The 14,179-nt window shown below is 38.1% G+C and overlaps 1 protein-coding gene across 2 annotated transcripts; it reads right to left on the reverse strand.

The window, feature by feature from the left end:
• Positions 1 to 8,994: 8,994 nt before the first annotated feature.
• LOC149247007 (uncharacterized) lies at positions 8,995 to 13,224 on the reverse strand. Of its 2 annotated transcripts, XR_016266585.1 has the most exons (2): positions 10,528 to 13,224; positions 8,995 to 9,140 (listed from the first exon to the last, which is right to left on the reverse strand). XR_016266585.1 is itself a non-coding variant. In XM_089458097.1 (1 exon), exon 1 carries the CDS (start codon positions 13,061 to 13,063, stop codon positions 10,673 to 10,675), a length of 2,391 nt encoding a protein of 796 aa, XP_089314223.1. In that variant the 5' UTR covers positions 13,064 to 13,224; the 3' UTR covers positions 10,346 to 10,672. The 2 variants fall into 2 exon arrangements, 1 of the variants encoding a protein (XP_089314223.1); XM_089458097.1 differs by lacking the exon at positions 8,995 to 9,140 and having other exon boundaries at positions 10,346 to 13,224.
• Positions 13,225 to 14,179: the final 955 nt, after the last annotated feature.

Below are 14,179 nucleotides of genomic sequence, written 5' to 3' on the forward strand. Positions count from 1 at the left end.
TCAACAATCAATGCCACTAACATCAAGATACATAGAGGGATTGGTGCTCTTGATTAAATGCTAGTTCCATACCCTCGTATATAAAAAAATCCAACCAAAACATTGCAATCCCCAAATCCTGAAATCCTAAAAAATTGTTTAGTTTGCTAGATTTTGAGTGGGATCTAAAATTCTACTTTCTCCACTCAATAAGTTTGGAACTACTCTCAAACACCCTGAGTCATTTCATGGTAATGTTAAAAATGTAAGTAAAATGATGAATCTTTCATTTTCATCCATTTACTTTAAGAATTTAACATTACCATGAATTGCATAGCAATAGCAAGGCCATAGGCTTGAATATTAGGAATTTGGTCAAAAACTAGGCTTCTCCAGTGATAAATCATTACTTTAAAAAAATGGTTGTTTTCAAAGGGTCCTTGATAGCATTGTACAAGACCGATCCATACAAGAATCAGTTAATTGTTTTTAAAGGGTCCTTGATAGCATTGTACAAAACCGATCCGTACAAGAATTGGTTGATTGTTTTCAAAGGGTCCTTGATAGCATTGTACAAGACCGATCCGTACAAGAATCGGTTGATTGTTTTCAAAGGGTCCTTGATAGCAGAGTTGGAATTTGACGGGCATTTTTCCCGTCAAAGCCATTTTAGTCGTTAAATACGTTGAAAATTTTTAAATGACCGTCTGGCATAACATGGTTTGAAGAGTGAAGAACGTGTTTTTGACGGCTTATAATATTTTGAAAATGTTATTAATATCTTATCTGGACATTTCGCTCCTAGAAACTTCGCGATATTAGAATAGAATATAAGTCTCTACCCTGAATAAGAAATTGAAATATGTCCTGTACTCTGAGTGGGCGATGTGTTTGATCATCAATTGGTTTACATTTTAGAAACCTTAAATAGCACTCTGATCATACTTATAATTAAAGAATTGAACTTTTCAGTAATGATTATTTTTAAATGTTATTTTTTAATAGTTGTTTTTAAATGCTATTTTTTATATTTATTTTATATAAATATATTAGTTTTGGTTTGAATTTATGAATATATATAATTATTTTTTATATGTGGTGGTGTACTAAATTTATATTTAGAAAAGTGTTTATATATGTGTGTGTGTGTTAAAAATTATATATTGAGATTATTTTGAGTCATTTTTTGTTTAATTTATTAATAAATATAATCATTATTATTATTATTATTTTTGTTTGATATAGAAAATTAAAATTTAGAAAAATGTTTATTTCATATATGTGTATTTTTTTTAAATGACCATTATTATTAACTATTTTATTTTTTATTTTTTAAGAATTAAGAAATTTATTTTTTAACGAAATTGTAGTTTTGTGTTGTTTAAATCACCTTTTTCAATGTATAGATCAATTTATTAGGTTTAAAAATTCCTCAAATATTAAACAATTAGAATTTAATAAATACAATTTTTGTTTTCTTTATGATTTAGTTAAAAACACATTTGAAATATATTTAGGCTTATGGGAAAAACTGGAAAAACTATATATGACAAAGTCGTTAACAAATAGAATTTATTTGAAAAGACAACTGTATAGTCTTCAAATGAAGGAGGATTCAAAAGTTGCAAAACATTTGAATGTTTTTAATACACTTATATGCCAATTATCAGATATGGAAGTTAAAATTCAGGAAGAAGACAAAGCTATAACCTTGTTGTGTTCTCTGCGCGAGTCATGGGACCACTTCGTAACTTCAATCAGTTTGAGCACTGTTGATTCTTTGAAACTTGAATCAATTGTAGGATCTCTCTTGTCTAAAGAAGTACGAAGGAAATTCAGTACTGAAACGAGTGCATCAGAAGCCATGATAGCTAGAGGACGGTCAAACGAAAGAGAAGAAAAAAAAAGGGGTCTTCCAGATCTAAATCAGAGGGAAAGAAGTGTAAGGAAAAATGTTGGCACTGCAATAAAATTGGACACTTGAAGAAACACTGTTGGAAACGACAAGAGTCTGATAACCCGAAGAAGGAAGCAAATCAGGTTGATTCAGGTATGATAGACGAAGTTTTATCTGCTGAAGAATTATGTATGATAGATGAAATTGCACCTGTATGTAATGTCTCTCAGGGTTTAGAAAGCTGGTTGTTAGACTCTGGTGCTTCTCATCACATGTGTCCTCACAGAAATTGGTTCACTTCATATGAAGATGTAAATGGTAGTTCTGTGTTTATGTGTAATAATGTAACACATCACACTGTTGGGATGGGAAATATCAGGGTTAAAATGTATGATAACACAGTTAGAACATTAACTAGTGTTAGACATGTACCTGATTTGAAGAAAAAATTGATTTCTTTGGGAGTGTTGGATTCAAATAGTTATAAGTTTACAGGTCAGAATGGAGTGCTGCAAGTCTTTAAAGGCGCCCTAGCTGTTATGAAAGCAGAAAAGGTAGGAAATCTTTACAGACTCAAAGGAAGTACTCAGGTCAGTGAGGCAGCGATTGTGTTAGAAAAGAAGAAGAAGGTACTCGCCTATGGCATCAGTGATTGGGTCACATGAGCGAGAAAGGTCTTCAAGTATTAATCAAACATAAATCACTTCCTGATTTGAAATCCTTGAAGTTGGATTTCTGTAAACATTGTGTGTATGGAAAACAGTATTAACAGAGATTAAAAATTGGGAATCATAATAGTAAACATATTTTAGACTATATTCATTTTGATCTGTGGGGACCATCTCCTATTGTATCATATGGAGGTGCTCTATATTTTTTAACGTTTATTGATGATTTCTCCTGTAAAATTTGGGTCTTTATGCTAAAAAAAAAAGCTGATGTATTCAATGTCTTTAAACAATTTAAAACAATGGTAGAGAAAAGAACAGGGAAATCAATTAAATGTTTAAGAACTGACAATGGTGGTGAATTTACTTCAATAGAATTTGAACAATACTGTAAGGATGAAGGAATTGTTAGACACAAAACTGTTGTTTATACTCCTCAGCAAAATGATGTTGTTGAACGTATGAATCAGACTCTTATCGAAAAAGCCAGAAGCATGATCAGCAATGCTAACTTGCAAAAGGAGTTGTGGGCAGAAGCAGTATCCACTGCTTGTTATTTAGTTAACAGATCTTCTTCAGTAGCAATTAATTGTAAAATTTTTGAAGAAATTTGGTCAGGTCAGTCTTGTGATTATTCACAATTAAGGATATTTGGTTGTGATGCTTATTCTCTTATTCCTAAAAATCAGCGTTCAAAATTAGATCCAAAATCGAAATGTTATGTCTTTTTTGGGTATGACTATGCAGTGAAAGGATATAGGTTGTGGGATCCTACATCGTGGGAGATAGTCATTAGCAGAGATGTAACATTTGATAAATCTTCTCTTTTAAAATCAAATGTTGAAAGAATTGAACAGGTACAGGTATTGCCAAATCAAAAAGTTCAGTTGGAGGCTAGATTTTTTGGTGACAGTAAAAAGGAAGAAAAGGCTTCTGGAGAAAAAGGTGTTGAAGATACAAAGGAAGTTGTTGAAGTTTCTAAACCAGTTCAGCAACCAGTCACTCTAAGAAGGTCTACAAGGGAAAGAAAAACTCCCAAAAGGTATGAAGATTATGTTTCATCTTTTGTTTTGATTACTAAAGATGGGGAACCTTCTTGTTATCAAGAAGCAGTAGATGATATGGATAGCGAAAATGGAAAACAACTATGGAAGAAGAAATGGATTCCTTAACCAAGAACAATACCTGGGATCTTGTAGAACTTCTTGAAGGGAGAAATGTTGTTAGATGCAAATGGGTCTTCAAACTGAAACGAAAAGTTGATGGAAGTATCGAAAGGTATAAGGCGAAACTGGTAGTAAAAGGGTATTCTCAGGTTGAAGGTATCGACTTTCATGAGATTTTTTCACCAGTTGTAAAACTTGTTTCTATTTGTACTATGTTGGCACTAACTGCATTACTGAACCTTGAGTTAGAACAGTTCGATGTTAAAACAACGTTTCTACATCGTGATTTGAATGAAGAGTTATATATGGAACAACCAGAAGGTTTTGTACAAGGTCGTAGCAGAAGATTAGTTTGCAAGCTCAGGAAATCATTATATGGTCTGAGGCAGTCTCCCAGACAATGGTACAAGAAGTTTGACTCCTTCATGGTGAACCAGAACTTTATTAGAAGTGAGTATGATCATTGTGTATGCTTCAAAAGTTTCAATGGCATATTCATTATCTTAGCTTCGTATGTTGCCGATATGCTTATTGCAAGCAAAAGCATGGAAGAGATCAACAATTTAAAGGCTCGGCTCTCTAGAACATTTGATATGAAGGATCTTGGAGCAGCAAAACATATCTTGGGCATGGAGATACACAGAGACAGGAAAAATGGTAACCTTTGGTTATCACAGTAGAAGTATGTGGAGAAAGTACTTGAAAAGTTATGTATGAACAATGTGAAACCTGTTAATGTTCCATTAGCTTCCCATTTTAAGCTTTCTTCGGTTTTGAGTCCTAGAACTGATGAAGAAAAGCAGTATATATCTCATGTACCATATGCAAATGTTGTAAGCAACTTAATGTATGCGATGGTATCTACGAGACCTGACATTTCACATGCAGTTGGAGTTGTCAACAGGTTCATGGCAAATCCAGGTGAAGAACATTGGCGAGCAGTGAAATGGGTGCTTCGATAACTAAGAGGCACAAGTGACCATTGCATCATCTTTAATGGTAGTGAAGAATCAGTTTGCGAATATGTAGATGTTGATTATGCAGGTGATTTGGACAAAAGAAGATCTACTACAGGTTATATCTTTACTCTTGCAGGTGGAGCAATTAGTTAGATGTCAAAGCTTCAAGAAACAGTTGTGTTGTCCACTACCGAAGCAGAATATATAGCTGCTTCAGATGCTAGTAAAGAAACAATTTGGGTTAAAGGGTCTACTTGATGAGATTGGAAGGACGCAGGAGAAAGTGAATGTACTTTGTGACAGTCAAAGCGCTATTCACTTGGCTACAAACCCTGCTTATCACAGCAGAACCAAGCACATTGATGTAAGGTATCATTTTCTGAGACATGTCATTGATGGCGGAAAAGTAGCTCTTCAAAAGGTCCATACACAAGAGAATTGTGCAGACATATTCACAAAGCCAGTTACAGTAGAGAATGATCTGGATTTAAACAAGAACGCAACAAATTACAGATATAACCATAAATACAGAGGTGCGATAACCATAAATACAGAGATGCAACAGAAATAATACTTCATTTCATTACTGTAAAATACTAAAATATGCTTACAAACAGAAATGGAAATAAACCAGCTAGGGTGATGGTAGCTTATCTCTGAGAAGAGATGTGGCGGCTACATGCCTATGAACTGTGTTACAATGAGGCTCGAAGGCCTATTTATTGTTGAGAAACAATGGAAAGCCCTTCACATCCCAAAACCTAACCCTAGAAGATGAAACGCCAAATTGTGGGCCCCGTTTGGGTAAATTGGTACATCAATTTCCCGAGGTCGTAACTTTGGCACCCGATCTTCGTTTGACGCGTACAATAGCTCGTTAGAAAGATCTATTCGAGAACTATAACTTTAGGAAGATCAACATTAGTCCATGGACCCATGTTGCTCCCAGATTTCCCCAAAAACGTCGTTTAGAGCTTCAAAACGGCTTCAGAAGTTCAGGACCCAGAAAACTGCTAAAAATAGTAAATTGTGCTACAATTGCGAAAACTGAAAGAGACAGTTGTGGGGGTCCAAATGGGATAGGTGGGTGGCCACCAACATCCACCTGGATCATTCCTCCCCCCTTGGAAGCAATGGTCCCCATTGCGTTGAGTTCCTCCATGAGATGAGGAAGTTGCTGCTGAACTTGGTCCTTGGTGAGCTGTTCTGCAATCTCTGATGTGTCCAGTAATGGTGGGAAGTATGGTTGATGACGGTCCACATTGAACACTCGGTGCAAGCGAAGAAATGGGGGAATGCTATGCTCCAAAGCACTGTTTCCCGTAGCCTTGATACTGGTGTAAGGACCCTGTCGGAGTGGTCTGAGTTTCTGATGGGCTCTTGTCAGGCGTTCTTTCTGCAGATGCAACCCGACTTTGTTGCCCACCTGAAGTTTGTGTGGTACCCCTATGGGTGAGGAGAAGTTGTTCCTGCATTCTATCATGATCGTATCCCTTTGCTACTGTTGCTGTGTGGAGGAACCCTTCACGGGGGTCATGGATGTGGTGACGATCTTCCCCTCACTTTGGGAGTGAACCAGACAGAAAATGAATTTCCTACTCTGTGAAATGAGCTTGTTGCCTTTCTTAGCAGTGATCGAAGAAGTGGCGGTAGGTGGGGCTACCTCTGGTATCCTGTATAATGAATTATTCAACGAAATAATGACAGCACGAGGCCTTGACTCATGCACAGCATGTCGCCTCCACAAGTATGGATAGCCTAATAATACATCACAAACATCCAGAGGTGTAACATCACACAATACCTCATCTGTGAAGGGCTTGATGTTGTAGCGAAGGCGGCACTGCTGGCAAACTTTCAGATCTCGTCCTTCATGAAGCCACCCGATACTGTACGGCTGCGGGTGTGGTGTAGTTGGTAGGCCCAACCGCTTCACGACCTCTGCTGAAATGAGGTTCTTTTGGCTGCTACTGTCGACAATGAATTGCAGCGGCAAACCCTTCACCCACATCTGTGAGTGGAAAAGATGCTCCCCCTCCTCTGGATCTTCAGGCTCATTCTTCTGGATCTTGGTGGTGGCCACAGTGACGCTGGGCTTCGCATCAATGATTTGCTTCCCTTTGCCATTCCCCTTGTCGGGTTCTGACCCAGGGTCGGAACATGCATCTGATTTTGAAGCATTCAACTCGGCCACCAGCGACTGCTTGGTCCGACACTCACTTGTGTTGTGAGTGGGGCTCTTGTGGAACTCGCACCACTTTCCTGTGTCCTTCTTTGACTTCATGGTGTTGTTCTTTTCTTGCGGCTTCGACGGGTTGTCTTGGGCCACCCCGCCTTGGCTTTGTCCTTTGGTCTTCGGATTCGCAGATCCAAAGTCTCTCTTCTTCTATTTGAACTTTTTCTCGATTTTTACAGTGTATCGGTACACTATGCCGAGCGAGGAGATGTTTAGGAACTCCATCTCTTCCTGGATGTATCTGTGTAGGTAGTCGCGGTATTTGAGTACCAAATGCAGCTCAAAGTCCTTGATACCCAGCGGTGTGCGAAGGGTATGAAAAATGTTGGTGAACTTCGGCACATCTTGGTCCCTTCCCTGCCGCAGCGTGGTCCATTTGATGTATTTGTCCTCATAGCTTTTGACAGGGTAGTACTGTTCCTTGACGGCATCCCGAAATGAATCCCAAGTGGGTGCGGCTGAAAATAGTGAGTCTGTACTTCCATCCTTCTGCTCGCAGTAGGTTTCCCACCAGTCCTTAACGTGGGGGGCTGCTTTGAGAAGAGTGAAAACAATCATTTCCGGACTCGAAAATTTATGAACAGAAAAATAACCCTCTAGCAGATTTAACCATTTATCTACGACCTCTGCATCTATCAACCCTCTAAGATGGAGATTTCAAAATTAACTTGTACCTTAAACGGTGTGGCGTTTCCAAAGTAGCTGCTGGAAGCCGATGCGTCGCCTCTGGGTAGCCGCTAAAGGATCTGGGAAAAGTTGTCCATCGTCGCGTTCCTTTGTTGCTAAAGGGCTTCTTCGAGCAAGATTTTGATAGGATCTCTTGCCCCCTCATCTTTCTTCTCATCCGCCATGGGAGGCCCTGGTCTTGCAAAAGTTCGACCAGTTCAAGCCCTAACTCCTTATATCCCGACCTCATTGGGGACATGCAAAGAAAAACAGAGAAAAAACAGACCGCTCTGATACCACTGATCCGGATCTTCGGAGGGAGACCCCCAAGATCTGAAAATTTGAAATTACCAAAAGAAAACGAGTAGAATGCCTAATAAACAAAACCACAAAGATTTTTTTATTAAAACAAATAATAATTGTAAGGACTACATTGTGGTGGACAATCTGTACTTTTACAAAATGTGACTTGTTACTTATAGTATTTCTCAGTTACAATACAACGGGTCAATTCCATGGGTGAATGAATACCATGGGTGGAAGTCACAATACCACGGGTCAATTCCATGGGTGAATGAATACCATGGGTGGATGTCACAATACCATGGGAAAATACCATGGGTGGATGAATACCATGGGTGGATGTCACTTACAATACCATGGGTGGATGTCACTTACAATACCATGGGTGGATGCTACTTACAATACCATAGGTAAATTCCATGGGTGGATGAATAATATGGGTGGATGAATACCATGGGTTGATACCATTTTCCATTCGGATCAGAGAAGCTGCGATGGTGTTTAGCTTCTCTTGGCTTGCAGAAAAGATGATGAATGGGCATGGGCAAGGGATTAGGAAAATTGTTGTCAAGGTGGAGTTTGTTGGTAATTTGACAACAAATGAATGTAAATGTAAATTTGGATAAATTGTTTTAGTTATTGACAAGTCAGTTTCATACCGAATCGGCAGTTATGTAACTATGGAGGCTGATATAAAACTGATGAATGCCCGAACTATTGTAATGGAGAATTATTTCATTGATTGAATAGAAAATCCAATCCCTTGCCCCGTGGATGTTTCCTTGACACTCAGTGAAAGTTTTAATATTTACCACGTAAATCCTGAGTTATTACTTGTATGGTTGTTGTCGGTTTCATTTCTTTCTTGTTTTGTAACCTCCATTAACTACACAAGACATTCATACTTACCCATCCTATTTCTTTCTTGTTTTGTAACCTCCATTAACTACACAAGACATTCATACCTACCCATCCTGAACTTCGTTCTTTGTATGGAATTTCCATGTCGCACCAAATTTGCAAGTTCTCGTGTGGATTATATAAAATTACAATATGATCGGATACAACAAAAACATAAAGAAATCTAGAAATTATATCTTTCTTTATTGGAATTCTCACATTTCAATAAGAATCCTATGATGTAAAATAATAAAATTGGATTTCATTTTGAATGAAGACAACAGATCAATAGCTGATCAATACCTGTCATTCCTGTTGACTAATTCTTGAAGGACACTTATCTTCAATTCTTGTAGATGTTGCTCCCTGGCATTTCACATTAAGCAAACCAAACATTTCAATTTTTATCCCAAATAATATTATAAATATATACCGAGCTATCCTATTTCTGAGATCCCAAAGCTATTGGAATCAAAGCTCCCCAAGCCACAACCATTGAAGAGTAGAAACGGAAAAACACGAGATTGAAAAACATGTCTAGTGCAATATACAGTAAACAAATCTGACGTTGTTCACTTCCAGCAAAGACTATATTATATTCACCAACTAGTGGCAGAAGCAAATTTCTGTATATTCTAATCATATTTCCTGTAAGAAGCAAAGCTTAGACTAGTATTGCACAATGGCCATGCAGAGGAAGTTAAACTAATTGATTTTAACAGCCTGTGACAGTGACCTATGAATCCAAATTTCTGTATATTCTAATCATATGTCCTGTAAGAAGCAAAGCTTCGAGCTAGTATTGCACATTAGCCATGCAGAGGAAGTTAAACTAGTTGAACTTAACAGCCTGTGAGAAGTGAATCTACAGTAAGGTTTTGATCATTGTGTACTGCCATTCGAGTTTCATATATGCATGCAACTAATTAGGACAGTTAAATCATGACATAGCCACAAAGTATGTCCGATCTCTGCCATCATACTGTGAATAATGCCCTATCTCTGCCTCCATACTCTCATGCTGTTCTTGTAGACTGTTTTGCCACGTAGCCTCTAAAGTACGTAGTGTTCATACAGTCAAACTACCTTCAATGCAATAATACCAAACCTAGTGAAGCAAATCCCCATGTTGCCAGGTCACATTTATTACAGTGAATCTTAATAAATTACATGACCTCAGGGAAAGTGATAATTAATGTCAAACTCTCAAACAAAATTAATTACTGAATGCGTTTGACAGCCGATTGATCAACCATCTATTTTAGTTTTTACCTAAAACTAACCATGAACAATTCAGCAACAGTAACTCACTAACTGGTAGAGCAAGCCATGAGTAGACCAAACCCAGTTCATCAATTTTCACGCATAAAACTGACTTGATAATATTTTATATGGCTGCCGGCAAGTCTTATACTAATAGGTGCTATAACAGTAAGTCTATCTGTTTTGCCTACATTAGAAGTTGCAACTATTGGAAGCGATTTTCTAAATACTAACTCCAATAAAACGCTTCCTCAGGACCACTTCAGACAGACAATATAAACTGAAGAAAAGTCTAACGCTTTGTATAATATTTTTGAAATCCTTATCAATCTATTAACCACCTTTGAAACAATGTCATGACTAAGAAAATATCATATCAATTTGTAATTCACCACTCCTATGATTTGTAACATCCTCTCCTAATATTAAACACCTGATGCACTCTTATTGGAATTCCATGTGTACCACTTGATCAACTCAGCCACCATACCTGTTTCAGATAGTGCATTATTACCAAAGTCATCCCTGTACTTCATCAACTGCAATTTACTCCCTTTTACTAAATCTTGCGAGGTGCATTTCAGCAACATCGTTACAGAAGCTTTTATTTACAACTTAATGTCACAACACAAGTATCAAACTTTTTTCAAGATCTCATCCAATATTCTATTGGCGTTTTGGCGTGTGTCTTCCCTGCATAGTGCGTCCATGATGGTGGCATATGTAACCATATTAGGCCCATGACCTCTGTCTTTCATCTGTTCGAATAATTTTATTGCCTCCTTCAGGTTACCCACTCTGTTCAGTGCATTCATCAATGTGGTGTATGTGATAATATCAGGGCTCTGACCCTGGCCTTGCATCTCATAGAAGATCTGGTGAGCTTCGTCTATCCTATTATGCTTGCAAAGCCCGTGTATTAATGTATTATAACTAACTAGATCAGGCCTGCAACCTTTCTCTGGCATCTCTCGAAGAAGCTCCCCTGCCTTCTCCGGATTATCTGCTCTGCAAAATCCATTTATAAGTGTATTGTATGTTATTTGATCAGGTGGAATGCCTATTTTCACCATAACATCTAATAACCCGAGAGCTTCCTGAAGCTTGCCTTCTTTGCAAAGACCATCAATAACAGTGTTGTATGTGATAACATTTGGATTGCACCCTTTGTTTAGCATCTCATGAAGCACTCTGGTGGCCTCCTGCCATTGCCTTTCCTTACATAAACCATTAATAAGCGCACTGTACGTGACCACATTAGGGGATATGTTTTTGTCAGGCATTTCAGAGAAGAACTTCATCGCCTCGTCCAACTTGCCTTCCTTACATAAACCATCAATAAGCGCACTGTACGTGACCACATTAGGGGATATGTTTTTGTCAGGCATTTCAGAGAAGAACTTCATCGCCTCGTCCAACTTGCCTTCCTTACATAAACCATCAATAAGCGCATTGCATGTGACCACATTAGGGGATATGTTTTTGTCAGGCATTTCAGAGAAGAGCTTCCTCGCCTCATCCAACTTGCCTTCCTTACATAAACCATCAATAAGCGCATTGCATGTGACCACATTAGGGGATATGTTTTTCTCAGGCATTTCAGAGAAGAGCTTCCTCGCCTCAGCCAACTTGCCTTCCTTACATAAACCATCAATAAGCACACTGTACGTGACCACATTAGGGGATATGTTTTTGTCAGGCATTTCAGAGAAGAACTTCATCGCCTCGTCTAACTTGCCTTCCTTACATAAACCATCAATAAGCGCATTGCATGTGACCACATTAGGGGATATGTTTTTGTCAGGCATTTCAGAAAAGAGCTTCCTCGCCTCAGCCAACTTGCCTTCCTTACATAAACCATCAATAAGCACACTGTACGTGACCACATTAGGGGATATGTTTTTGTCAGGCATTTCAGAGAAGAACTTCATCGCCTCGTCTAACTTGCCTTCCTTACATAAACCATCAATAAGCGCATTGCATGTGACCACATCAGGGGATATGTTTTTGTCAAGCATTTCAGAGAAGAACTTCATCGCCTCGTCCAACTTGCCTTCCTTACATAAACCATCAATAAGCGCACTGTATGTGACCACATTAGGGGATATGTTTTTGTCAGGCATTTCAGAGAAGAACTTCATCGCCTCGTCCAACTTGCCTTCCTTACATAAACCATCAATAAGCACACTGCATGTGACAACATCAGGGCATATGTTTTTATCAGACATTTCAGAGTAGAGCTTCCTCGCCTCATCCAACTTGCCTTCTTTACATAAACCATTAATAAGTATACTGTATGTAATAACATTGGGATTACAACCCTCTTTTATCATCAGATACAATAGTTTCTTGACTTCTTGGAGCTTACTTTCTTTGCATAGCCGATCCATGAGCGCGCTAAATGTGATTATGTCAGGCTCATGGCCCTTTTGCAGCATAACAGCTAACAACCCGAACGCCTCGTAGGATTTCCCGGCCTTGCAGAGCCCATCTATTAGGGTATTATAAGTAACAAGACTAGGAGCTTGTTGTTTGCTCCTCATTTGGTTGAAAACCTTGATAGCGTCCTCGACTCTGAATTTCCTGCAAAACCCTTTGATGAGGGTATTGAAGGTTACGACATTTGGAACATACCCATGTGCTTCCATTCCTTCAAACACTTTGAACGCATAATCCATTCTACCTGTTTCACAGTGACAATTGATGATAATGTTCAAAGTTATGAGATCTGGAATAATGTCGGCTTCAATCATAAGCCTATAAACAGACAATGCAGATTCATGTTGATTCCGTCGAAGCAGGCTACTTAACAAGAGATTGCAGGTGCTTAGAGAGGGGATGGATGTAGATTTAGGTGAAAGCAGGTGCTTGAAGGTGTCCAGTGCCTCTTGAAGTCTGTTGGTGCGACAGAGTGTCTTAATGCGCGTGTCTGCAGAGGCGCTCAAAGTGCGGAAGGAAAGTCGATGAATGGAGATGTTGTTGTTGCAGAGGGAGAGCATTGCGTTCCTCGTGCTAGTGGTCCCCATGTTGAGCAAGCAGAGAACCCAAAAACCTGAGAGAATAGAAATGTGTTTGTGTGACAGCAGCTACTTCTGTGAGTTGAGAGTGCAATGCGAGAGTAAATTGAGAAATGAAATAATTTTATCTCCGTGAAACCCTAATTTATGTGAGTCGAGAGCAAGGGACATCCCTGTGTGAAAGAAAATTGAAATTTTCTGTATCGAGGAATATGTTCCCATTTGAAAAAAAATTATATTGGAAAAAAGAAATTGTAAATTAAAATTAAATCGACCGTGGAGAAATGGGAAAACACCCAGAAACAAATAGGCACCGTTTCGCTTCAAAATGTAAGGTGAAACCAATGTGACAGTTACGAGATAATCAAAATGAATTGTTTTGGATTGTGTAGGTAATTTATATTTTTCAATGTAGTTATAGTTTTTGAGTCTAGTTTTATAAGTTAGTTGGTCATTTTAGAGGATGTATAGGTGTAAGTTTTATAATTCAGTAGTTTAGTTTAGAGATAATGTATAGTAATTCAGTTTAGAGATGATGTATAGGTGTAATGTAAAGTGAACCAAATGTGACAGTTACGAGATAATCAAAATGAAGTGTTTTGGATTGTGTAGGTAATTTATATTTTTCAATGTAGTTATAGTTTTTGAATCTAGTTTTATAAGTCAGTTGGTCATTTTAGAGGATGTATAGGTGTAAGTTTTATAATTCAGTAGTTTAGTTTAGAGATGATGTATAGTAATTCAGTTTAGAGATGATGTATAGGTGTAATGTAAGAAAGTTTGTCAATATTTTTACATGTGAGTTTAATATATTAAAATTTATATCAATATGTCTAATTTATAATATTGAATTTATATTAATATGTTCAATTTATAATATGTAAAAATTGATTGATAAACATTTACATGTTACATGTAAAAGATATTGTAGTGTTGAAAAAAAACTGGAACATCCCTTAATATGAGTTCAACTTACCGAAGGGAAGTTAGGGTTGATGGCCCGGCTCTGAGAAATGGGCTAACGGAACCTGCATGAACGGGGTAGCAGGCCGGCTACGGCCCTGTAGCCTCCCCCGTCCCCGTACTCTCACTTGGACTTCGTGCCGGGTCTTGTCCCCCCTGTCT

This window comes from Pinus tabuliformis, chromosome 7 (assembly GCF_031772625.1).
Source record: "Pinus tabuliformis cultivar Carrire ecotype Pingquan chromosome 7, CPIR1, whole genome shotgun sequence".
NCBI lineage: Eukaryota > Viridiplantae > Streptophyta > Pinopsida > Pinales > Pinaceae > Pinus > Pinus tabuliformis.

Coding starts and splice junctions, on each gene's coding strand:
- LOC149247007 (XM_089458097.1), bottom strand. CDS start 13,063: ATGGGGACCACTAGCACGAGGAACGCAATGCTCTCCCTCTGCAACAAC.